Source organism: Culex quinquefasciatus, chromosome 1, assembly GCF_015732765.1.
Source record: "Culex quinquefasciatus strain JHB chromosome 1, VPISU_Cqui_1.0_pri_paternal, whole genome shotgun sequence".
In the NCBI taxonomy this organism is placed as follows: Eukaryota; Metazoa; Arthropoda; class Insecta; order Diptera; family Culicidae; genus Culex; species Culex quinquefasciatus.
In genome coordinates, this window is record NC_051861.1 from 107,954,012 (window position 1) to 107,981,832 (window position 27,821).

Genomic DNA, 27,821 nt, shown 5'->3' on the forward strand with positions numbered 1-27,821 from the left:
GAACAACGATAATAAAATATATATTAAGCATATATCCAGGGTTTTTTTAAAGGTCCTACAAGCTTTTACGTTTTCATATGTTTATAGGACCTATCCAAAAAAGGTATCAGCATTAATTTGACTTATGAAGCAAACTTGTAAAACAAAATACCGATCCGTAAATTGCCTAGCGATCTAAATATTTTTTTATCAAATTTTATATATTTTTGGAAAGACTAGTTATAATTATGATTTTAAATTTAATAAATAATATCATTTTAAATTATTTTTCATGAAACATTTTTGGCAACTCAAGACAAATGTATCGAATTAAGACAGCTGTTTTAGTCATTGTTTTTGCATAATGTTTCAATTATTTTGATTGATTTCGGTTATAACAGGAACAGAGCAAAACAATTAGTACACCGATCTCCAAATGAACTGCTCTAAAATCTCCTGTACCTAATTAGACTGTAGTCCCGATTTTCCCCTAGTTGGCGGTAATGACTTTAAGACAACTTGATTAATAGTGTTTATATACAACATGCATGTCTAAACTTATTCAAAATTTAACTGTTATAATTTTATTTGTTGTCTTTTTATTTGTTATTTTAGACATTTAAAAGAGGCTTTTCTAGTCATGACAAGTAAAAAATGTATTTATAAGAGACTTATTAAATTTGAATCAGATTGGATAAGATACAAAATAACAAACCAAAGCTCAACAAAGAACAAAAATAATCTTTCAAGCTATCTAAAAACTGCTATCCTTTTTAGGTTGAAGTGTAGATTACCACCAATGAATAGTATTGAGCTAATTCTATGAATTTAAGCTTGAAAAACATGCACATATAATGAAAACATAGATTTTAATACTGTTTTAAAAATTTCCCGGGATCCCGGGAATTCCCGGGATTTCGAAAATATTTTTCCCGTTTCCCGGGAAATTCAAAACCCGGGAAAATTGGACGCCCTAATTTTGTCATTTTTGAGAATTTTCTCAATTGTATCAATTCTGTTTTGTTGATTTCGTCAATATTGTCAATTTTGTAAAATTTGTATTTTTTAAATTTTGTCAATTCTGACAACTTTGTCAATTTTATCCATTTTGTCATTTTTGAGAATTTTGTCAATTTTGTAAATTTTGAAAATTTTGTCAATTTTATCAATTTAGTCAATTGTGTAGTTTTGTCAAATTTTTAATTCGTCAATTTGGTCAATTTGGTAAATTTTATAAATTTGGCATATTTGGTTATTTTTTATGTTTTGTATTTCTTCAATTTTATCAACCCTGTTAATTTTGTAAATTTTGAAAATTTTGTCAATTTGGTAATTTTTGTTGATATGTAAAATTTTTAAATTTTGTAACTTGTATTTATTTTGTCAATTTTGACAGCTTTGTCAATTTTATCAATTTGGTCAATTTTGTCAATTTGGTATATTTGAATTATTTTATAAATTTTGAGAATTTTGTCAATTTTGCCAATTTTGTCAACTTGGTGATTTTTTTCATTTTTGAGAATTTTAAATTCTATCAATTTTGTCAATTGGGTCCTAAAATGAAGCTTAGATAGCTGATATTTAAAATGGATTTTTAAATCAATTTTGAAAAATTAACCTCGCGGTCCTTCTTGACAGAAAAGCTCCTACTTGACAGCTCGTTCCAAGGGGACCATAGTTGATCCATTGGAAAAATGTTGTCTTGTCAAAAAAAAATTTTGCATTTAAATGAAAAGAAGTGATCAGAAATGGGTTTTTATCGTGTTTTTTACCGTTGTACATAAAAATTGACATAGGGCTTTAGTACCCAATTGTAAATTCTATCAATTTTGTCAATTTGGTACAGTCATCCCACATATTCGGAACGGTTTCCAGATCGGCCAATGTTCAAAAAATCATAGCAAATCGATAATTGAACTTAATGATTCGCTTTTACCTTCATTTGAAAGCTTTTCTTGCGATCTTTCGAATGCTGTATCGAACATCTGCAAATATGAAGTTTTTGAAGAATTACTTTGACCCTTGAAATCCACAAATGCGGAACACTTTTTTCTTACGAATGTAAACAAACTTTGGATCTCTCCAGGAGTACATATTTATTACCAAATAATGACTTCACACACTGAAACCAATGAAACTCAAGCTTAGTGATGTTTTATACATGGTTTGATAACTTTTTTGTGAAAATATCAGTTAAACTCAGGTGTTCCACAATTGTGGGAGGCACAATAACATCCCACAATTATGAAACAGGCCATTTGGAGGCAGTGTTTTGCTGCTCTGGACAAAATAGTCTTGGAATGAAGTTTTTTGTTCAAAAAGTTCAACTTTTACTAGTGAAATAGCAAGATAATGTCCTAATGAAGGTTCTAAAAATAGTAAGGTCGACAGAAAAGCTACTTTAGGTATGCTATTGACAAATTATCATAAAAGTGTTCCCAATTTGTGGGTGTTCCGAATATGTGGGATGACTGTATATTCGATAAATTTCGTAAATTTTGAAGATTTTGTCAATTTTGAGAATTTTATCAATTTTGTCTTTTTTGTCAGTTTGGTAATTTTTTTGAATTTTAAAAAAAAATGTCAACATTGAGAATTTTTACAGCTTTGTCAATTTCAATAATTTGGTCCATTTTGTCATTTCTGTCAATTTTTAAATTTCATCAATTTAGTCCATTTGGTAAATTTTGTCAATTTGGTTAATTTAGCATTTTTTGCAATTTAATCAATTTTGTTGATTTTGTATTTGTATGAAATTTTGAGAATTTTGTCAATTTTGACAGCTTTGTCAATTTTAATAATTTGTTCAATTTTGTTATTTTCGTATTTTTTTATATTTCGTCAATGTGGTTAATTTGGTAAATTTTGTCAATTCGGTTAATTTTGTTTTTTTTTCGATTCCATTTATTTTTGAAAATTTTGTATTTTTATGAAATTTTTAGATCTTTGTCAATTTTGACAGCTTTGTCAGTTTGGTAAATTTGATAAATTTTGTCAGTTAGATATCTTTTGTTAATTTCGTCAATATTGTCAATTTTATCAATTTTGTAAATTTTATCAATTTTATTAATCTTGTCAATTTTGTAAAATTTGTATTTTTTTTTATAAAATTAAGTTTTTGTTTTGTTTTCTGACAACTTTGTCAATTTTATAAATTTTGTAAATTTTGTGAATTTTGAAAATTTTGTAAATTTTGTTAATTTCGTCAATTTTGCATTATTTTTTAAAATGTTGTCATCTTTTTCAATCTTGTCTATTTTGTATTTTTTTTTATTTAAGTAATTTGATTGATTGATTGAAGGACAAAAACTTAAAGCAAACCTTTTTCTACCTCAATTCCAGGAGCTACAGTCAACCACCCCCTCCGACCGGAAGCACACTGGGCCGATTCAGCAAGAGTACCAATCGGCTAACCTCCAACGGACACGACCGCAACGGATCGTCCTCGTACGTGCAGCAGCAACAGCAGCACTACCAAACCAGCTCCCAAACCCTGCCCCGAAAGCTGTACGAGCAAAAGGCCAAAAGCAAACCGCTCCACTCGTCCACGATCAACGTTTCGATCGTCAACAACGTATCCCCTTCGCCGCAACCGCCGCTGACCAACACGGGCCCGGTGAAACCCGCCCGCACCTACAAGGCCCTCAACCGCAGCAAGTCGTTCAACGTGCACGGCCTCAACGGAACCAACGACCCTAGTCCCATCTACCTGGAGAAGCTCAACCGCAACAACTACAACTCGTTCTACCGGTCCAACTCCCACCTGGACGACCTGCAGCGGACGCCGTCCCGCCACCAGAACGAGTCCATGCAGCTCAAGAGTCCCTCGATCGTGAACCTGATCAGCCGAAGTACGCGCGACCTCACCCAAAGCCCGCTGTACGAGGACGAGCGCGTCCACGAGTACTCCACCAACAAGAAAACGGTCTTCCTCAAGAACCTGCAGAACCGCGCCCCCGAACTGTACCGAACGCTGCACGGCGAACACGCTCCCAGTCCGTCCCGCGAGTACCTCAACACCTACATCAACCGCGAGCAGGAATCGTCCCTCGGTTCCCGCTCACCCCTCACCATCAACAAGGACACCGCCAGCATCGTGCGCCGCGGCAGCTCCAGCACCGAAGACTACTCCGAGTCGTACAAAATCACCCAGAAGAACGAGGATCCGGCCCGGCCCGGCATGACCAACACGGTGCGCAACTTTAGCAAAAAGACCGTCCCCACCAAGGACGGCCGTGGCCTGCAGACGATCGAAACGAGCGAGGTGCGCACCACGTCCAGCAGTCGCTACCGCAGCGATCCGGCCGCCTCGGGGCTCAAGTACCAGGAGTTTCGCAACGGCGGCGGCGCCGGATCCACCGGAGGAGTCGTGATCGAACTGAGAGGGAACTCGTAGAGTGTGTGCGGGTCGATGATTTTAATTTGGTAACCCCACTTTTTTTTCTGTGTGTTTGTGTTTTCTTCAAACTGTTTTTAAACAAAAAAATCTCTTTTTAAACCTCCTAATCGAAGTGAAGCAAAAATGTCAAGAATTTCTAGTTGTGCCAGAACCGTTGAGTGGACACACCCACACACATCTCTTGATTTGGTTTTAATTCGTTTCGTGTATCGTGTACTCTAGGAAACTAATCGAAGATTTTTTCTAATAATCACAAAAAAAGTGTATTAAATACCTATTTGCTCCACGAAAACTGAAAATAAACGTGAAATAAAGTAACAAAAGTGGGTGTGTTTGAATATAACGAGAAAGAAAAAGCCTAAATAAGAATTTTGATGAATCTCCTCTCAATTACGGACTTCACGGACAAGCTATGCAGAGCAATTTTCAAGAAAATTGTTTAGTTTCTGTGTGCTCCGTGATTCCCTAACCAGTAAATTAATGTTAGAGAACTCTTACATTAGTCTCCCACAGTCTCGTCTTGATTGCTAGAACTATTGTTGATGCTTTCAACCAATGGTAGGGGGAGAGGGGGTAATATGCACCCCCGGGGCAAAATGCACCCCCTGCTTTTCTCGGTATTTGGAAGAATTTTCCGGGGAAAAAATCATAGAAATTGGAAGCTTAATACTGCTAAACTACACAGAAAAAAATATTTCTGTAAATTTACATTATTTATCATGTAACAAAAGGTATCATGATAAATGATGTATATTTACATTACGTTCATCGGAAATTTACATTAGATTCATTGGAAATTTACATTAGTTTTGAAAATTTACATTAGTTTTGGAATTTACATTAGTTTGAAATTTACATTAGTTCAAATCAACTAATTCTGATTGGCCAATGGGAATGAGAAGCTCGACTTGGATTGCAGTAGGAAAAGGGTGTGGCCTATGTTTATTTTAAAATGAGTGAAGCGGGCAGCAAAAAGAAATTCGGGTTTTAAAAAGTTGTTTCACAGGTAGGGAACGCTTTCTCGTCGACGGCCAAGTGGAATAACGCTGGACTGGAATCGAACGGACGACGGGTAGAATGTTCGGTGTTGCTGCTGCTACCCGCTGCCGACTGAGCCATCTTCGCATTTTATAAACGAGCGGCTAAAGCATCAACTTATTCAGGGCGAGGCTCAGGCAGTGGGCCAGCGAAGTATGAGAGCGATAGAAAGAGAACCAAATATTACTATTTTTAGTTCGGGTAGTTTTGAAGTCAACGTTTGGCAGAAATACATTGGATATATGATTTACATTAAATAAGAATTTACAGGAAGCCGAACACGGGTAGAAATTCATCAGATTTGAGTTTCCATGCTCAACGTTTCCATTAGATTCATGATTTACATTAGATTTAGATTTACATTGGAGTAATTTCCATGACTTTTTACTCTTTACATCATATTTCAACATTACATTGAGTGAGTTTACATAAGAAACAGTAATTACGTGCTGTGTAAATTTACATATTTTTTTCTGTGTATGCTGGAAAAATTTGAGCGTCGTAGTGTAAAAACAGCTTAAGTTATTTGCAAAACTTTAAAATGTTGTGTTTTCATCTAATTTTCATTGAAGTTTCTTTATGATTTTTGGACAATATAAAAAACATTTATTGTTATTGTAAATGTTGAGGTGTATAGTTTTTGCCATAAGCTTCACTATTCTGTAGATATATGAGTCCAAAAACATCAAAAACGCATTTTTAATTAAATTTTCTGCAAAAGCGTGGTCGGGGCAAAATGCACCGCTGTGAAGCTCCTTTGTAAAAACAGCGGTGTCATCTAGTGGTGACTAGTGAAAACTGCTTTTACCCGGTGCATTTTGCCCCATGTTGTGGTGCATTTTGCCCCGTTGTTGTAGTGCATTTTGCCCCAATGTTGCGGTGCGTATTGCCCCGCATGGTTGTTTGAAATGAATCAGAAATGTTTTTAAAAATTTGATATTTTCGAACAATTTTGAGGTTTTTTAAGACTTTTTTCACATGGATGACGAAGAATAATAGTTGTTTTAGAACATCGAACAAAATTCTTCCACAGTAATGCTGTAATGGTTGAGAAATCACAGTTTTCCCTTAGGGGGTGCTTATTACCCCCTCTCCCCCTATATGTTACTGACGCCACGGACGAACTGACGCATATTTTGTCTTTCGTCGTATCGCCTTCCCGCAAATGCCGGTTTGCTATAGCGGTTTGTCCCCTCTGCAATTTCGATTTTCTTCAAATATCTGCACTCGCTGCAACTAGATGATACTTCTTTGAGGTTTTTTGCTTCCTTTTGTGTCGGACTGAAAACCGCCCGGACTGAAAAACATACACAATCGGGGGGAAAACAAAGACGGAAACGGCAACGAAAATCCTGCGTGTTGACCGCGACGCACACCGTTCAAATTATTTTCATTTTTTTTTATATATTTTATACAGTTTTCGGATTGATTTTACTCAATAAGGCTAGTACAAATTTTATTTAAAGTTTTTGAGTAAAGTTATGATTCTGTATCATTTCTTCATATTGATTGATTATTCGAAAAAGATTCCAACAATGATTTATTTTTGTGGTTCATTATGTTATTTCAATTTTGTTTCCAAATTATTATAGATAAATCTAGATTTTCAGTCATCGGAAACTTTTTTTGCCTTTCTAACAAAAGAAAGGTTTTTTTTTCATAAATACAAAAGAAAGGTTTAAAGTGTGCTTTTGGAAAAACGCGTTTTTTCAGAAATCTAAAAAAATCGTGCCCGGCGAGGAATCGTCTCAGAAAAAAATCCAATTACTAAATTGAAGGTTTTGATGCGCTCTTTCGATTGAATTTTGGCCCGAAACCCGGAACTCAAAGCCTGATTTTTGGGAGCACTTTTTCTGAAATACTTGAGCGATGCCTGTATCCGCTCTTAAAAATTTGTGTCTTCCATCATTGGTAAACCGCTCGTAAAACCCACAATTTTTATATTCCAGATTTGTAGCCGTAGGGTCGAAGACGAACATTTTATTTTTCGATTCACAATTTTCGACCAGTAAATGTGATCAAAGCCATTTTTAGAGGTATTTTTTGGACTATTTTACAGATAACACTATCAAATTAAATGAATTCAGTTTCGAACAAAAAGCCATTCGAAAACATTCGCCATAAACTGCTTGGACCCAAAATTTGAAGCTCTTCCAAAATTTATTTCCAGAGATATAGCCATATTAGTGTTTTACGTCTTATTTTAACCCTATTTTTTCCTATTATAGTTTTATACAGAATCATATACTGAACATCAAATTCGAAGTCCCGGCTCGTTTTCGCTCGTAAGATCGACAAGTCGTCAAGTCGAAGTATGAACGCAAGCTCATTTACGCTTGCGCTTTTTTCGCTGCGCGTGTTTCTTTCTGGCTTCTCATAATAGATCGACAAGTGCAATATCGATACATATTTTTTTAAGTTAATCATAGACTAACATTAAAGACTGAGTACCTACCCTTTATTTTTTGTAATAATGTCAATCCAATATGTTTTTCTTAATTAAATTTAAATATCTTGCGACCCATAATGTACCTCTGAAATTTAAAAAATGGCATTCGAGGATTAGCCTAAAAATACTCGAAGCTTTAGGTCAAATTCTCACTGGGTGGTATCATTATGTTTTTGATAAATTATATTTGTCGGAGTTTCATCATTTTATAAGAATGGCTCTATTTCACCTCTGGTGATATTAAATCGGGGTTTTATTTTAAAATATCGAATAAAATTCAAGCGTTGTAAATTCTGAATGAAAAAAAAGAAAAAAAAACTGTTTACGTTTTGTAAACTTGAAAAAAATATTGCAATTTCAAAAAAATAAATCAAGGAAATTTCGATTTTAGTTATTGCAAATATGTTTAAATAATTTGCCTCTTCAAACATTTTAAATAAAAAGTGGTAAAAAATAAAATCTTAACAAACTGATATTTTCATTTAGCAAAAATAAATACAGTTAAATACTGACAACGAGACAAATGAACATTGATTCAGAAATTCAATATCAAAATTTACAAAATTAAAACGTGAACTTGGTAAAAACATATTTAAAACAATTTCTTGGATATTTATCTAAATTCTTTGATAGAATAATAACAGTAATCATGATTTAACCGTTGTTTGATTTAAAATAAAATTTTAAATTAAGTTTTTGCCATTTCGAGTTGAAACGATTACCAATTTTAAAAATAAACATTGAAATTATAAGTATTGTTATGCATCTAGTTATTTTCAAATAAAAAAAAAACATAGTATAGAACAAAAAAGAAACATAAACAATTAGTTGTGTTTCTGCTCAGAATTAAAATTGAAGTTTTTTTTTAATTTGTTGTTGTTTCTGTAATTTTCGAAAATTGTCACCAGTTTGATTTTTGTTTGGAATCATTTTTTTAAGATAAGAAATGGCTCTTATTTCAGTTTCTGGAAAAGTCGGGAATTTGAAAATGGGGTTTGAGGGGTCACTCTGTAGCTGTGATTGAATCTTACGAATAGAAATGCTTAAATAGGAGTTTTTTTTTAATTAAATCTCCTCTCAATTACGGACTTCAAGGACAAGTTCTACAAAGCATATTGTGACTTTAGTTTCATGAATCACTAACATGGTGTCGATTTCTGGAAAAGTCAGGGAAAACCTGGAATTGTCAGGGAATTTTATTTGACCTGGAAAAGTCAGGGAAAGTCAGGGAATTTTAAGCTGGGTCAGGGAATTTCGATGATCTTAAAAATATTACTACAAAATTTCATTTCTTTTTGAAAATTCGCTCTTGATGATGTATTTGAATGTATTCCCGGCCAAACTTTGCCACATTGTGTGTAGGCCAGATCCTTGCGCATCTTTTGGTATATGTAACACCGAAGTTTGGAGCATCCTGGAGTTCGGTACAGACCTTCAAAGTTTGGCAATTTTTCGAAAAATCGTCCCCGGCTAAAAAGATATGCGTCGCACCTCGCGACGCCCGAGACGCCATTTGATTTTGCTGGGACCAATTTTTCAAAAAAATGCTAAACTTTGAAGGTCTGTACCGAGCTCCAGGATGCTCCAAACTTCAATATTATATATACCAAAAGATGCGCAAGGATCTGGCCTACACGCCAGTGATGTTGAAAATAAACACTTTAGTGGTCAAAATGTCTCAAAAAGTGACATATTTGAAAAAATCATGTTTTATGGGTTAAATCCCATTTAAAATTGAAGGGCGGAGCGCCAGCTCCTGTTACGTCCAATCAAGCTCATATTTGGGATTTGGGCTCAGTATGCCCACCGGAACAAACGCCTGAATGCCCGCCAAAAAGTCATTTTTGTTAAACTCTAATAAAGATTCTAAATTTTGAAAATTCTGAATTTCTGATATTTTGGAATTGTTCATTTCTTATTTTTTCAAATTCTTAAATTCTTAAATTCTAAAATTCTAAAATTCTAAAATTCTAAAATTCTAAAATTCTAAAATTCTAAAATTCTAAAATTCTAAAATTCTAAAATTCTAAAATTCTAAAATTCTAAAATTCTAAAATTCTTAAATTCTTAAATTCTTAAATTCTAAAATTCTAAAATTCTAAAATTCTAAAATTCTAAAATTCTAAAATTCTAAAATTCTAAAATTCTAAAATTCTAAAATTCTAAAATTCTTAAATTCTTAAATTCTTAAATTCTTAAATTCTTAAATTCTTAAATTCTTAAATTTAAATTCTTAAATTCTTAAATTCTTAAATTTAAATTCTTAAATTCTTAAATTCTTAAATTTAAATTCTTAAATTCTTAAATTCTTAAATTCTTAAATTCTTAAATTCTTAAATTCTTAAATTCTTAAATTCTTAAATTCTTAAATTCTTAAATTCTTAAATTCTTAAATTCTTAAATTCTTAAATTCTTAAATTCTTAAATTCTTAAATTCTTAAATTCTTAAATTCTTAAATTCTTAAATTTAAATTCTTAAATTCTTAAATTCTTAAATTCTTAAATTCTTAAATTCTTAAATTCTTAAATTCTTAAATTCTTAAATTCTTAAATTCTTAAATTCTTAAATTCTTAAATTCTTAAATTTTAAATTCTTAAATTCTTAAATTCTTAAATTCTTAAATTCTTAAATTCTTAAATTCTTAAATTCTTAAATTCTTAAATTCTTAAATTTAAATTCTTAAATTCTTAAATTCTTAAATTCTTAAATTCTTAAATTCTTAAATTTAAATTCTTAAATTCTTAAATTCTTAAATTCTTAAATTCTTAAATTCTTAAATTCTTAAATTCTTAAATTCTTAAATTCTTAAATTTAAATTCTTAAATTCTTAAATTCTTAAATTCTTAAATTCTTAAATTCTTAAATTCTTAAATTCTTAAATTCTTAAATTTTAAATTCTTAAATTCTTAAATTCTTAAATTCTTAAATTCTTAAATTCTTAAATTCTTAAATTCTTAAATTCTTAAATTCTTAAATTCTTAAATTCTTAAATTCTTAAATTCTTAAATTCTTAAATTCTTAAATTCTTAAATTCTTAAATTCTTAAATTCTTAAATTCTTAAATTCTTAAATTCTTAAATTCTTAAATTCTTAAATTCTTAAATTCTTAAATTCTTAAATTTTAAATTTTAAATTTTTAAATTTTAAATTCTTAAATTCTTAAATTCTTAAATTCTTAAATTCTTAAATTCTTAAATTCTTAAATTCTTAAATTCTTAAATTCTTAAATTCTTAAATTCTTAAATTCTTAAATTCTTAAATTCTTAAATTCTTAAATTCTTAAATTCTTAAATTCTTAAATTCTTAAATTTAAATTCTTAAATTCTTAAATTCTTAAATTCTTGAATTCTTAAATTTAAATTCTTAAATTCTTAAATTCTTAAATTCTTAAATTCTTAAATTCTTAAATTCTTAAATTCTTAAATTCTTAAATTCTTAAATTCTTAAATTCTTAAATTCTTAAATTCTTAAATTCTTAAATTCTTAAATTCTTAAATTTTAAATTCTTAAATTCTTAAATTCTTAAATTCTTAAATTCTTAAATTCTTAAATTCTTAAATTCTTAAATTCTTAAATTCTTAAATTCTTAAATTCTTAAATTCTTAAATTCTTAAATTCTTAAATTCTTAAATTCTTAAATTCTTAAATTCTTAAATTCTTAAATTCTTAAATTCTTAAATTCTTAAATTCTTAAATTCTTAAATTCTTAAATTCTTAAATTCTTAAATTCTTAAATTCTTAAATTCTTTAATTCTTTAATTCTTTAATTCTTAAATTCTTAAATTCTTAAATTCTCAAATTCTTAAATTCTTAAATTCTTAAATTATTAAATTTTAAATTCTTAAATTCTTAAATTCTTAAATTTTTAAATTCTTAAATTCTTAAATTCCTAGGTTCTTGAATGCTGCCATTCTTGTTACCATCTTAGAAAACTTGATAAAATTTGAAGTATTTTTGGAGTTATTTTTTCGGTTAAAATTTTATTATTTTTCTTTATTTAGATTTGATTCAGTTTTTAGATCTTAATTTCTAAATGTTGAAATTTTTTATTTTATTTTTTGCCAAAATGTTTGTTTTGCCTTTCCCTCTAGTTATATTTTGGTATTTTCAGCGTTTCTTGATTCTGCCTTCTGAGATTACAAAATTGAATTTATTATGAAACTCTTTTGTATGTTTGTCGCAAAATAATTTTTCTTAAAATGACGCGGATTTTGCGCGGATTGGGGTGGCGCGGATTTTTTTTTTCGCTTTCTCCGTAACAACCCTGAATGGAGGAATTTGAGAGTTCAAGAATTTATAAATTATGGTCTCTTCGGAAAGTTGTTTCAACTTAAGATCCTCTTAAGATCCAGCATCTAAGATTTCATAGGGATTGAACAACTACATTTTGCATATTTTTCCTAAACAACATTCAAGGGCTTACAAAAAGGAGTTCCCGTGGTCAGATCGAGCTTAAATTTGTTATCTATTCCAAAACACCCAAATGTCTAAGTTTGATAAACAATGACTTTTTGAAAAGCTCGAGCTTTTATTTGTTTTTATTTTTATAAAATGTATTGATCGTGTGAATGATCGTCTGTAGGCTCTGGTCAAGGCAGAAAACTTTTTTTTTAATTTTATAGCAAAAATATTATTTTGTATAATTATCTAAGAAGATGTTATCTTCAAATAACCAGAAAACCGTTTACTTTAAATACAAACATTGCTGAAAAAGACCTAGATGTTTTTTTAAAACCGTAAACATGAACTTGTTTTTCAGTTTTTTTAAGGTTCTGCAAAATTACATATTTATTTCAAGTTTTTGTCTCCAAAACCATTAGTTTTTTTATAGACACACAATCAAAAAAGCATCGGCCTAATTCGTTTAAAAATTCGGCAAAAGGCAACAATTTTAAAATTAAACATAACTTCTTACTTTAATTAAAATTTTTAATTGATTTTTTTTAACTTTAAATTTCCTTTGGGAAATGAAGTGAAATCAAGTAATCGCAATTTGAAATTTGCAACAATTATAATTATTAATTATTTCTAGAGTTTTTTAAAAAGGTCCTATAAGCTATTGTGTTTTCTATTTTTATAAGACCTATTAAAAAAACTCTAGATTTTTGGTAAAGGGCAACATTTAAAATGACATCACCAAATAATAAAACATAGGAAATTTTTATGGTTGCTCATTTTGGATGTTCGATAAGAAAAAAATAATTGACAAAATAAAAAAAAAAAGTTTTTAAGTTTTTGCAGAATCCATTGTTAGAAAAAAAAATAGTCATTGAAGTTTTTAAATATCATGAATTTCCAATATTCAAAAAGAAAAATGCATGAAACCATAAAAACGCTCCAAACAATATGTTAGTAAAAAATAGAAAATAAAAAAAAATTGGTGGTCTGGAGAGGTCAGGGAAAAGTCAGGGAATTTTATTTTGGGATTTGGATCGACACCATGACTAACTAAAAGCTAAATTCAAACTAGGGACCACTTGCAACCGTCCACAGTCTTGTTTATTTTTGATAGAACTTCATTGATCCTGTCACTTGCAATAATCCACAGCCTCATTAAAACTTAGACAGGATCAAACATCGTATCGCGTTCGCGCAAAGGCCGGTTTGCTTCAGCGGTGCTCTCATCAGGATGATACTTCTGCGTCCTTTTGTGCCTTGTTAGAGTGTTTGCTTTTTTCTCATTTCGTGGATATCCAGCAGAAAGGTGAAAAACGGTAATTGACTTCTCTTTGTAACAAGCATCTGTAACTGACACTGTTGCACACTTTAGGCCGTGTTGAGTTTTCTGCAGTCGTTCCTCGCTGGAAGTAGAAGATGCATCGGCGTCGGTCTTTTTCCCCTGTCGAAACGAACAGTTAACAGGGTTTAACAGCTTCGTATGTTCTGTTTGACACTCCTTTCCCTTAAGTTTGATGACATCGGTAGGAATTCATTGAGGGCGTTGACGCACTTGTAAGCGGTTACTGTGAGAGTTATTGAAAGATGAATCCATATGAATTCTGAACTGCGCTGTAATTGTCGTGTTTCGGTACGTCCTAGTCGGCATCTGTAAAGGAAGGGTTTGAATAGTCAAAATAAATAGTATGAATCATCACAATGTTGGACAAGAGGTAAGACAACTCTTCCAATAGGGACTTTCTCAAATCAACAATAGGAAACACCTTCACAACTCCACATGTAGGCTTTAAGGTATGGAAATGAATTTATCCGTACAGCATGCGTTTTGCTCTTATCATTTTGTTTTTCTCTCAAGTCTAAATAATTAAAAAAGTAGCCTTACAACTATGCATGATTCAATTTATCTGCTTTGTTTTTTTGTTTTGTTTTCTTCTGAAAAGTGGAAAGATTATAATATTTAATGTTGGTTGTATTTTCTTATGTTTAGGACAAACGCTTCGCTATCTCTGCTCAGCAATCTGCCTGTCACTATCTCGTAGTTAAAGTTTCCCTCTCTTGTTCTGTCTGTCTTTCCCCTTTTCCTCTTCACTACCCCAATCAGTAATTAATAGTCTGTCCGATTTTAGTGAGTTAGATTTTGTTACTGCTGCTGCTGCTGCGCTGCTGGTTGCGGCTATCAAAACTGCGAGTGTCTCCAATCTCTCTGCTAATTGTAGTAGTTGTTGTTGGTTGGTTGGTTGTCAATCTATTCCGTGGCTGCCATGGCTCTGGCCTGTGCTCGGACGCGCTTCTCGTACTCGAGACGGTTTTGACTAGAAAGAGAGCTCATGAAGGCAACTTTAACTCAAACAGACTCTCCACAAGACTTACCAGTAGATAGTGTAAGCCTCCGCCTGGGCCGGGTCCTTGATGTTGGGCTCGTTCAGCAGGTCCTGGATGCCGAGCAGGATCTGCTTGATGGTGATGGCCGGGCGCCAGTCCTTCTCCTCGTCCAGCAGCGACAGACAGACCGTCCCGGACGGATACACGTTCGGGTGGAACAGCGGCGGCTCGAACTTGCACTTGGGCGGGCTGGTCGGGTAGTCGTCCTTGAAGATCATCCGGAGCTTGTACAGGCCACCCTCCCACGGAGTCTGGAGAACGAGACGGTTGAGATTAGTAGCGGATCCAGGGCGCAAGCTTGACGGTAGGTACTTACTCCCTTCTTTCCAGGAATGGCGCATTCCCACGTCATAAGGTTCAAAGTTCCGTCGGCGTTCTTGACTGGACGAGCAACAAATCCCTGAAAATTGACAGAAAGAAAAATAAATATCATAAAACCAAGAATTTCCATGCATTGCTATCGAATGAGATTGCCAGGGGCAAAAAAAAAGTTAACGGTTTCAACATTTGAATGAAAAAGTGTTGTAGAATGCATCTTGCACTTCTCCAATTTACTTTTTTTTTACATCTCCAATTGTTTTGCAATCTTGAGTTTCCAAAATTTCGAAGTACTGACGAAAATTTTGTTTTTGTGAGAAAAAAAAGCTTTTGCGGTGCTGAACATTGTAATTTCACAAATGTTCAAAATATTTTTTTAAACGAGCCCAAACAAACTAAATTTGATTATCAATGCAGAAAAAGGCACATTAGATTGTTTTGAGTTGATAAAACTTCTATTTCTATTGGAATTTTATGACTATCATTGATGTATATTTCGGTGCGTTCCTCGTCTCTTGAAATTTCTCTTCTCTTTCGCAGCCGAGTGATGGTCGGCTTGCTATCGCGAATATCGAAAGCCCATCACATCGACGAGAAATACCCTCTCGCTGGCTCCGATGGAACTATCGTTCCAACCGGAGAGGCACGCACAAGAAATTGCTGTATACATACACTGGAGCTCACGCACACAAATGAACTCATTTCTACAAGGCTTACGGGCGAGAGAATTTCACGATTGCTCTTTCTCTTGCTTTTTGAGCGAGGGGACTGGCTGTGTGAGAGATTTTTTTCCGTCTTACGCATCGGTTTGTTCGTTGCTCGCTATTTCATCGGCGTCGTTTTCGCTTCGCTCTCTTGATGCAGTTTTGGGAGAACGCCAAAAATTTGATGATTTAAGCGAGGGACGATGTCTAAAAGCCCTCGCCATCGGCGAGGAAACGAGTAAATACCATCCCTGGCGTTGAGCTTTTGAGGTATTTGAAGTCAACACATCTTAAGATAAGAAGAAGACTCATAATTTCGAAACTTTCATTCGGTTGCTATTTTTTATTCACAATATTCCACCCACTTCTGACGCAAATTTTCGTCACTTGGAAAACCAAAAAGGCTCCTTTAGTCTACGAGTAGGAAACGCGCGATAGATCTAAAATAATTCAAAACAGGTCACTTCAGGCGCAAAAAGCTGTAGTGCAGTTGTATTAGTGAGGAGCAGTGGGAAGCATTCGAAGATCACGTTACGCATTCTGTCTATTCAGCACCCAGGCCAAATGTGCAGGTTTTTTTCTTCTATTTTTTTTAATTTTTACATGATTTTTACAACATTACAAAAAAGTGTGACATGACATGACAGCCACACTTTTTTTGAGATTGCCGAAAAAAGTGTCCACGTAGTTAATGGATGGTCCCTCAGAGGCTAACGGACTCCATAAATTTCAGACAGTCCCATCCCCCTCGTGGACGATTGTTCATAATACTCATACATTTTTTTCTATGGAGCGTGGCCATTGTCAAGCCCTACCCCCTCCTCACTTGGCGTATGGACGGCCCCTTATCCGCAAGCTCAAAACAAAATTAAATTCAAAGAAGTTCCAATATTTAAAAAATTCAAAAAAAATCCAACGATTTCAAAAACTTTAAATTCCTCAAATTTCAATAAAATAAAAAAAAAAACAAAAATATTTTATTGATCACAAAATTTAAATTTCAAAAAAAATATATTTTTTAACTAAAAAATCTTAAAATTTTCTAAATAATTAAAACTCTGAAATATTTTTTTGATTTTTTAAAAAAAATTCTAGAATTTTTTTTAAATGAACGATTTTAAATAATCATGGTGTCGATCCAAATCCCAAAATAAAATTCCCTGACTTTTCCCTGACCTCTCCAGACCACCATTTTTTTTTATTTTCAATTTTTTACTAACATAATGTTTGGAGCGTTTTTATGGTTTCATGCATTTTCCTTTTTGAATATTGGAAATTTTAGATATTGAAAAAATTCTATGCCTTTTTTTATTTTTTTCTAATCGAAAATCCAAAATGAGCAACCATAAACTTGTACTATGTTTTTTTTTATCTGGTGATGCCATTTTAAATGTTGCCCTTCACCAAAAATTCTAGAGTGCTTTTTTTTTTTTTTTTTTGAATGGGTCCTATAAACATAAGAAACACACTAGCTTACAGGACCTTTAAAAAACTCTAAAAATAGTTAATAATCACAACTGTTGCAAATTTCAAATTGCGATTTGTTAGTTTCATTTCATTTCCAAACAAAAAATTAAAGTTAAATGTTTAAAAAAAAAAACAATTGAAAATTTTAATTAAGTAAGAAGTCATGTTTAATTTTAAAATTGTTGCCTTTTGCGGAATTTTCAAACGAATTAGGCCGATGCCATTTTTGATTGCGTCTTTATAAAAAAAAACTAAAGGTTTTGGGACAAAAACTTGAAAAAAATATGTAATTTTGTAGAATCTTAAGAAAGATTAAAACAAAACTGAAAAACTAAGAAAAATATACAATTAAATATAAATTATTCAAGTACATGTTTACGGTTTTAAAAAAGATCTAGGTATTTTTCAACAATGATTGTATTTAAAGTAAACGGTTTTCTGGATATTTGAAGAAAACATCTTGTTATAAAATTTTACAAAGAAAAAATATTTTTGCTATAAAATTTAAAAAAATGGTTTCTAGGTACCTTGACCAGAGCCTACAGACGATCATTCACATTTGTTTTCATTTTATAAAAATAAAAACAAAATACAACCTGCTCGAGCATTTTAAATAGTCATTATTTATCAAACTTAGATATTTGGGTGAATCTTGAAACGCTGAAAATGTATTGTTTCTATGATTAGGTAAACTAGAGGAAAAAGCCAAAACAAACATTTTCATTTTCAACATTTAGAAATTTAGATCTAAAAACTAAATGAAATCTTTAAAAAAAAATAAAACTTGTAATAAATTCGCGAGCTTGATGTTTTAAATTTAAGATACAGTTCATAATCGATGATCTTACCAAAGCGTCACTTAGAAAAATCGAAGAGAATTTTGCTACATCTTCTTCTCAAAATTTTTCTAACCGAAAAAAAAACTCCAAAATAACTTCAAATTTTATCAGGTTTTCTGTAATCTCAGATGGTAACAAAAATGGCAGCATTCAAGAACCTAGGAATTTAAGAATTTAAGAATTTAAGAATTTAAAAATATTTTTTTTGTTCTCTTGATTGTTTTTATTTGATTTTTTATTTCTGAATATTGATATCTTTGATTTTTGTTTTTAGATTTTTTTAATTTTGATTTATTCAATTCAATTCAATTCGGTTTTATTGGTGAATAATCAAGATACAATGAGTTATTTTGAAGTGCATAACAGAGTTTTGGAGTTCCTTACAGCTGTGTGTTGCATCATAATCCATTTAGGAACAATTATTTCTTTAACTAAGGCACTAGCAAGAGTAAGAAAAAACTATAAAAAAAACTTACAGAAATTGCAAAGGAAAGGGGATAGAGAAAGAGAAAGCTTATATCTAGATCACAGGTCATTTATCCTTTGTAGATATGTTTGATCATCAGTTCCCCAAGGGCCAGGAATTGTTCTGCCTTGTTGCGGCAGCTCCGAAACCGCGTCATCATCTCCCCCGCGAGAGCAAAGAACTCCGGCAGGGTGAAGAGATCTTCCCCGGTGACTTCTTGCTGGGCCGTACTGCCGCTACCGGCAGCGACCACGCTGGCGAACGAACGCCCCCAACCAGGAGGGAACGCTGAGTTTTCCGCAGGAACCGTACGCTGTCCAGCTGCAGGAACGGCTGCGTTCGTACTTCGCTGAGGAGGGTGGGACGCTTTCTCCTTCCTCTTTTCCTGCTCCTCGAGGTAGGCCTTGCGCGCGACGCATCCACGGTAATTGCCGGTATGGTTGCCGTCACAGTTCGCGCACTTCACGCGCGGCTTGGTTTGTTCTGCCTTGTCCCCCAAGTCCGCCTTTCGTGGCAGTGCGCACGCCTCCGAGAGGTGTGACTCTCCGCACTTCACGCAGCGGGGCCGGAGGTTGCAGTTCCGCGAGCCGTGGCCGAATTTCTGGCAACGGTGGCATTGCGCTACGTCCGTCGGGTTCTTGGTGTAAAACCGCCAGTTTACCCAAAAACCGTCCAACGTTTTAGTCCGCCGCAGGTCTTGGATCTTGACGGTGCCGCGGTCGAAGTACAACAGGTACAGTGTGTGTGTACCTGTCACCGTTGTCTTGCGCGAGAGCACTTTAATCTCCCGCGGTTTTATTCCGGCGTCCGAAAGGTGACCCTTCAGGTCGGAGATCGGACGGTCTTGATAACCCTGCAAGACGACCTTAACAGGGGGCTTCTCGGGGTTGAATGTGTAGAAGTTGAAGTTGCTACGCTTCAATTCTTCAAACACCAGGTCGAAATTCTTTTGGTCAGTGTGATCACTTGCACTGCCGACTTACCGATTTTCAGACAATATCCGAGGCCTTCCAGCAACTCGTCAACATCGTCCGCTAACGTGTCCAAAACAAAAATTGGAGGTGGTCTACGTTCCGTTGGAGAATTGTTCTTTTTTGACGTCGGCACTTTTTTCCGTGCACGACCATCATCGTCGTCGTCGTCGTCGGTAGTGCTGCTACCGTCAGAGTTGTTATTTTCTTCGTCGTCGCTCAGCATCAGGTACTCGTTCCTGATGGGGATGTTGGCGGATGTTGATGTGCCACTGGTCGTGGCACCGGAAGTACCGGAACGGGTTCGCACTGGTGATCTCGGAACGTATCCGGGATGTAGTAACTTTTTGTCGATGCCTTCAGCGCTGACGCTCCCCTGCGCGATGGCGGCCGACACGGCGTTGGTTTGTTTACCTTTTTGCACACGGCCGGTAGACGAACTTCGCGGGTTTTTCGAGGCCGCACTCGAACTGCCACGGCCACGGCCGGCCTTTGGCATGCTGGAGAAGCAAACTCGCGGGTAACCACAATCAATTACGGCGAAAAAACTCGAAAAAACGATGGAGCACTGAGCACTAGCTGCATGCTCTCGTGCGTACCTAATTTTGATTTAAAAATTTCCGATCTTTTAATTTCTTTTTTATTATGAATTAATTTTTTTTTTTGGGTTTTTTAATACTATTTTTCCTAATTTTATTTCCTAATTTCTGAATAATCCAGTTTTGAATGTTGGAGCTGTAATTTTTGAATGTTTTGATTTTTTTTTCTTCAAGAATGTTCAAAGTTAAAAAAAATATTTTTACTGGTTGAATCCCATCTAAAATTCAAAGGCGGAGAAGCTTCTGTTACGTCCAATCAAGCTCATATTTGGGTCATTCCATCTGAAGCGGAACAGCATTTGAAAATTACCCTCTCCGATCCTGCTCAAATTTGGCAGGGCTGTTGATACTATCAAAACATGCAAGAATTCCGAATTTCATCCAAATCGGACCACCCCCTCAATTTTTGTACCTCCCCAAAAAATCGACTTTTTGGCGATTTTTGACCAAACCTCCTAGTTCCAAACGGCGATAGCTCAGGAACCACAAATCTTAGAGGGTCGGTCTTAGACTCAATTTTGAAGGAAATTGGACGTAGAATCCATTTCCTTGATTGAAATGTTGATTAATTTATTTTTTCTACCTGTATTGCGCAATTGAAAACTTTAAACGGCCGTATCTCAAAACACCCCAACTTATTTTTTTGATTTGACCTCACCATCGTGTTACCCGGCCAATTTTACATAAGAATCACTTATCGACAGAAATGAATATGTTTCGTTCCAGAATTATCGAATTTTAAAGTTTAGTGTTTTCGAGATTATCTACATCAGCTTCATTTGCCGCATCTGCTAGAAGCACACAAGCGGGCTGATCAATAACTGCTACCTGGACCGAGCCACGTAGCCCAGTGGTAACGCTTCCGCCTCGTAAGCGGTAGATCGGGGTTCAAATCCCGGCTCGGACCAACACAACTGGTGATCTTTTCCCTTCTGGAATCGATTGCTTAGTAAAGGGAAGGTAGTGTATCGTCACAAACTGGACCTTATCACGACACCTTAGGGAGGCGACCTATGGAAAGTTAACATTAACCTTAACATGTTAACATTAAGTTGAGAATGAAACTGCCACTGAATCCGCTTTGTAAATGCCGGCCCCGATACTCTTCAAGGGTGTTCCCCTCAGGAACTGGGAAAGATTTACTTTTTTTATTGGTCATTTATTGAAATAATATTTCATCATAAATAATCTTTATCAAATTGGGCAAAAAATAACTGTATAACACTGTAGGAAACTGGAGTTTAATCGCGAATGTTTATTTGCTCAAAAAAATTAATTAAGTGAATTTCTGTGCTAACCCACAGGACAGAGCAATAACGACACACAGTAAAGGGCAGAATTGGATTCTGACGAAGCGAGCCGGAAAATGCAATTAATCTTGTTAGTAACACTGAACAATAAGTGCACGATACATTATTGAGTAAAAGATATGAATTAAAATGAATAAAATTTGTTGATACGTTGTACTCTAGTGAAGGACGATCACAAGGAGTAGGAAAAGGATTTCTGGAAATTATAAAACTGAAAAATGTAAGAAAATCACAAAGTTTGATCTGCTGCAATGCGGCTTATAGTTGCGATGATTTCGACACCGTCCGAACAACTGTTTTTTTTTCTTCTTTCATTCTTGGATTCCTGGAACACAATACGGTTGCTGTCCTCACGTATAAGGATTTTTTTTTACAGCTGATTAAAAGCGTTTTCAACTGAAATCGAGAGATAAATAGCTCAATAAGAAGTTAACAAGCAAGTTTCTATCAAAAGTTTTGCAAAATTTGTTGTTTGAATAGTGAAAATGAGCAAATTGGACGAAACTAGGAGCGAGGACTAAATCTGCCAAACATACGAGAATTTCCCTTATTAGCCATTTGAATAAATATTTGCGTAAAATTATAAAAATACAAATTAAATTAATCATCTCCCAGAACACCAGGTAGCAGTTATTGATCAGCCCTCCTGTGATGCGGCGAATGAAGCTGATGTAGGTAATCTCGAAAACACAAAACTTTAAAATTCGATATCTCTGGAACGAAACATATTCATTTCTGTCGATAGGTGATTCTTATGTAAAATTGGCCGGGGAACACGATGGTGAGGTCAAATAAAAAAAATAAGGTGGGGTGTTTTGAGATACGGCCGTTTAAAGTTTTCAATTGCGCAATACAGGTAGAAAAAATAAATTAATCAACATTTTGATCACGGAAATGGATTCTACGTCCAATTTCCTTCAAAGTTGAGTCTAAGACCGACCCTCTAAGATTTGTGGTTCCTGAGCTATCGCCGTTTGGAACTAGGAGGTTTGGTCAAAAATCGCCAAAAAGTCGATTTTTTGGGGAGGTACAAAAATTGAGGGGGTGGTCCGATTTGGATGAAATTCGGAATTCTTGCATGTTTTGTTAGTATCAACAGCCCTGCCAAATTTGAGCAGGATCGGAGAGGGTAATTTTCAAATTTGCATTTTTTCGTGCACAGTTGAGATGGAATGACCCATTTGGGATAGAAGCACAGTAAACCCACTGGAACATGCCCAATAATAATTTTTGTTACATCCAAATGTCGGTATCTTCAAGAATAGTTTGAAATATGATAAAGATTCACAAGATTAAAATTGAATGTATTCAGTATAAAAGAACAATAAATAAGGATAAAAAACATTGCTCAAAACTTCAAAGAAATTAAATATTCAGAGTCAGTATGTTTAAAAATGAGTTGAGTGTAGTACGTAACAACCCTGTTTATTCCATGAATTGTTGCTTTATTTCTTTAATTCTTGAATTTAGTTCTTAAATTTTTAATTCCATTTCACCATCACTATTTTGCTTACATTTTAAATTACATAAAATTAGGGAGCGTTCTTTTATTACGTAACGCGAAAAATCGGACTTTTAGACCCCCTCCCCCCCCCCCCTCGTAACAAAATTTCCATACAAATTTTAAAAATTTTGTATGGAGCGTAACACGGCCTCCGACCCCCTCCCCTACTGCGTTACGTAATAAAAGAACGCTCCCTTAGACTACTTTGGATCATTTCTAAATCATAATTCAGTTTGATTTTGAGAAAAATAAAAATTTAGATAACGAATACTAAAGTGAAATTTTGGAAAATTTTCTAACCTCACATTTTTTTAGAATTTTAGAATAAGAATTTTAAAAATTAGGAAATCAACAATTCCAAAATATCAGAATTTCAAAATTTTTAAAAAATTAGAAGCTTTATGTTTTAGAATTTTAGATTTTTTTTTTTAATTTTCAATTGTTCAAATTTTCTAACTTTTGATTTTTTAAATCTTTCAATTTTTCCAACAAAATGTATGATTTTCTCTATGGTCCCTATATGCTAAGCAAACGACCAATTTTAGAACAAATCTCTGAGGATGGTGGGGCAACTGATTCATATTGCCCCATCCTGTGTGCGCTAGTAATTTGTAATTTTCAGTTGAACGGAAATCTAATTTATTTGATTTTTAAACCTAAACATATTGCAAACAACCTACGCGCTTTTCATCGTGACCCTTTTCTTAAGCATTTTTTATATGGAGTTTTGCGTTCCTTCCGGACTGACAAAAAATTAAACATTATCAATGTTGCAAAGTTTGGCCTGGAAGACATTCAAATACATCATCAAGGGCGAAATAAAATTTTGTAGTAATATTTTTAAGATCATCAAAATTCCCTGATCCAGCTTGAAATTCCCTGACTTTCCCTGACTTTTCCAGGTCAAATAAAATTCCCTGACAATTCCTGGTTTTCCCTGACTTTTCCAGAAATCGACACCATGAATAATCTAAACTAACAAAAAAAGAGATTTATTTTAGCTAGTAATTATGATTGTTATTTAAATTTTCAATTGAGTTTTTATTTTTGAATAAATAGGTTACAATAAGTTCTATTTGTGTACAAAACAAAGTTTTGGAGCTCCTTTCAGCTATGTGTTACCCTAATCCATGTTGGAGAAATTATTGTTTTGACTGTGGGCTATAAAAAAAAGTGATTAAAATTCACAAAAAAAAAATTTCTAGAGTTACTAAGGAAAAGGGATAGGGGAAAAAAGCTTACAACTAGATCACAGTATTTTTTTTAAATTGGAATTATTACATTTTTTGAAACCTTCGATATACAGTCCAGACTCGATTATCCAAAGGCCTCGGAAAAATTTCACTTCGGATCATCGCTACTACGGTAAAGTGATTTACATTTTTTTAAACCCAAGATGGCGGCCAATATCGGGGTGGCGAAATATTGAAAAAATGCATTTTATTATTTAATAAGCAACAACTATTCAAATTTGACTAAAATGGGGTCGCAGAACTCGAATTTGATGTTTAAGAGCGAGTCCCTTTGTATGGGACGTCGTTTGGACCTCACCAATCTGCCTGAAATTTTCAGGGGTTGTTTGTACATATAAAACTAGCATCTGGCCAAAATATGAGCACTCTAGGTCAACGGGAAGTGGGGCAAACAAAGTTTGAAGGTTCAAAATCGTCAAAAATCTTGAAAAGGCTAGAACTTAGGCAAAATTCAATTTATTTTCATAATTCAAAATGCATCTTAAAGGGTATACAAAATGCAACAAAATGCAGGGAGAAGCAGCCCAATTGAATAAATCTAACGGGAGTTATTGGCATTTCAGTGAAAAAATAGCATAATTTTCAAACTCAAATAAAAAAGTGTTCCATTCAGATATCAACTCGGTTCGACCTGCAGCTTGTAGGGGACATCTGGGACTACCATCTGAGACTGGCAGTTTAACATATTAAATAAACACTTTTACTTTTAGTGAATTTTTGGTTTGTAAATTTTGGCTCGGGGGACCCCTTAGATCCCATATTCTGGTGATAATTTTATCATATTCGTGTTCCTAAGACAATGTCACAATAGAAACATGCATAAAAATGTTTATTTTAATCCATTTGAGCCCTTTAAAAAATGAAAGTTTAAAAAAATAAGAAGCCGGTTTTTTTAGAAACGAACTTCATTTTTAATAAATGTGAATCGAAGATTTTTTTTTTACTTTTTTTTTAAAGGGCTAAAATGGATGAAAATATACATTTTTATGCTAGTTTCTCGATTTATTTATATTTATTCAATTGGGCTGCTTCTCCCTGATTTTTGTTGCATTTTGTATGCTCTTTAAGATGCATTTTGAATTTTGAAAATAAATTGAATTTTGCCTAAGTTATAGCTTTTTACGATTTTTGACGGTTTTGAACCATCAAACTTTGTGTCCCGATTTGCCCCACTTTCCGTTGACCTAGAGTGCTCATATTTTGGCCAGATGCTAGTTTTATATGTTCAAACAACCCCTGAAAATTTCAGGCAGATTGGTGAGGTCGATGCGAGATGGGCGTGCTTTGCTCGTGGACTCGCTCTTAAAACAAGAAAAAGAAAAAACCAAAAAAAAATTTTTTTGCTGGTGATTCGATTATCCGAAGTTCCATACAAACCTTCGGATAATCGAACTTCGGATAATCGAAACTTCGGTTAATCAAGGCTTCGGATAATCGAGTCTGGACTGTATTGGAAAATAAGCTTCAAACACATGTCGAGGATTTTTCGCCCGTCAGTCTTAATTTCTCGATGGTAGATCGAGAAATTAAAATCGAATGATCTCAATCTACTATCGACAAATTACGATTATTCGAGAAATTACTGATGGCTAAAACTTTAGCAAAGTTTGACAGCTGAATATACATTTTTAGTGAAATTCAGCGAATACTAAAAATTCAATTCCGTCATCGCGGGTGACATCGGTTTCATACAAATTTTAGCTTTTTTGTATGGCCCGTTTTCACCTCTGGTGACGGTAGTGAAGTTTTTAGTAGATGGCTGGTGTATACAATACATTAAATTGGCCACCAAGTACCTATAATGCGTACAAATTTCAAGCGTTTACCAAACCCACAATTGAATTTGTAGTACCTCTCAATGATCTAAACTAAAGTGAAATACGACATTTAACGGTATTCCTGTTATGTCACGGCTCAACTACCTTGATTTTTTTTAAATCTATGTTAGAACTAAGACAGCTGAACGCCCTTTTTTAATTATTAAAAGAATGCTGGGTCATTTGTGCATGACATGATACCTACCTACTTAGTTTTGAACCACGACTTAAAAAAAATATTTTTGCAATTCCGTCGTGAAACTAGGTTACTTTTCCTGTCATTCTTGAACGACGAAATAGCCTACTTTTCTGTACCAAACATAACAGAATCGAATAGCAACAGTTTTCAAAATAAATGCTGAAAAGTTCTACTTTTCAGCACTGAAATGCTCTCGTCGTATTTATCAAAAATCCTCTTTTTGCAACTTGTTGCATAAACTACTATTAAAACAATTGCTATTTCACTTTCCGAGTCGACTCTGAACTGACTGAAGTTAGAAACTGATTTTTCCCGCCTTGAGCATCCCTACCCCAAGCACAACCCCCGTTTCAAAAGGCCAGGAAAGAACAAGAAAACAGAAAAAACAACGAAAAAGAAGTCACCAGCAGCAGCAGCCGATTCGTAATACTCACAAAGGGATGATCTTTACGCCATGCTTTTCGCTCCTCGCCGAGACGCGCTATAGCGATTCCGGACATTTCCGCCGAGTTCCGAGGACGACTTTCGTTCCGGGTGTAAAGTGGGCGCTAGCTTCAGGAGAGGGCTCGTGTGGATTGGTGTCCGCGGTGGGGCGGAAGCAGCTGCAACTACTTCCTGTGGCGACGCCGGAAGAACCCGGAGGAGGAAAAACAGGAGAAAATGTCTCATTAAGTCCATGGTGTCCTTTGATGATGGCGAAGCTTCTCGACTTTTTTTTTTGCTCTCTTCTTCTCTTCCGGACCCGCTTGCTTCGATTTCGTGGCCAGAGGCGCGCTTACCTGGGGGTGGGTGGCGGACGCGAATGTGGCCAATCTAGCGACTGCAACCGGTTCTGGCGGAACGGAGCCTGTTGTGTTGACACTCGCGCGCGTTTATTTGCTGCCAATTTTCGGCTCAGTCTCAGTCTGTTGGTGTGGTTTGGATGGCTGGCGGCCGCTGCTGCTGCTTTTTCGCTTTTTCCTGCCAAAACGCTTCTTCGAAAAGCTGCTGCTGCTTGCGGTGCGGCTGGGCTGGCGAGCGAGACGGACGAACACACGCACACGAGCGAAAGGGATACACGGTTTGGTTGGGTGTGTTGGTGCAGGCGGTGTCCAAAACATCGCAAAGAGGGCAGTGTTGCTAGGGAGATTTGTGCAAGGGTTTTATAGAGCTATCTAAGCGCGATCTCACACACACTAGCACACCATTTGTTTTGCTGGCTGGTACAAAATTTAACCTCACTTTTTTTCGTGTACGTACACGCAATACATGCGCACGTAGATAACTCTATTTTTTAATAATCAGCCAAATCCGGTAAAAAATCGCTGAAAACATTTTGAAAGGGGAAATATACTAGGTTCATTCTTGGGCTCATTACAAAATATTTTTTAAGTCTTATTGTTAAACAAATAGGTAAATACCACAAAATCATCAAGATTATTTAAATTTTAAATTTAAATTACTGACTTTTCAAATACGGTACCATCTGGCAACATTGTTTTAGAACAAAGCCAGCCAATCAAATTTGACAGCGGCATTTTAACTTGCGATGATTTGTAAAACTTGTATAAAACTAAAACAACAGGGCTGTGTTCAATGCCCTGCCGGAATTCTGTTAGAACCCAGTCAATTTTGTAGCACCCAGTCACGACGTTCTAGCAGGATTCTAGCCATCGGTGTTTCAGTGTACACACAAACCTACTGTTGGGGCAAACGTTTCGTTGATTGAGATAAAAGTACGTACATATG

General features: G+C 34.4%; 2 protein-coding genes across 6 annotated transcripts in view; one reads left to right on the forward strand and one right to left on the reverse strand.

Moving 5' to 3' along the window:
• LOC6036989 overlaps positions 1-4,701 on the forward strand; it is a 201,934-nt gene extending 197,233 nt beyond the window's left edge. For all 5 annotated transcript variants that reach the window (XM_038255340.1, XM_038255345.1, XM_038255347.1 and 2 more), the window contains one exon: positions 3,322-4,701. In XM_038255340.1, the coding sequence (XP_038111268.1) occupies positions 3,322-4,375 (1,054 nt within the window). In that variant the 3' untranslated portion in view covers positions 4,376-4,701. The remainder of the gene's footprint in view (positions 1-3,321) is intronic.
• A 9,335-nt stretch (positions 4,702-14,036) lies between these two features.
• On the reverse strand, positions 14,037-27,128 carry LOC6036962 (SUMO-conjugating enzyme UBC9-B). Its single transcript, XM_038248694.1, has 5 exons — positions 26,873-27,128; positions 26,528-26,708; positions 14,963-15,046; positions 14,635-14,897; positions 14,037-14,576 (listed from the first exon to the last, which is right to left on the reverse strand). The coding sequence occupies exons 2-5, from the start codon at positions 26,591-26,593 to the stop codon at positions 14,510-14,512; spliced, it is 480 nt and encodes a 159-aa protein (XP_038104622.1). The 5' UTR covers positions 26,594-26,708; positions 26,873-27,128; the 3' UTR covers positions 14,037-14,509.
• Positions 27,129-27,821: the final 693 nt, after the last annotated feature.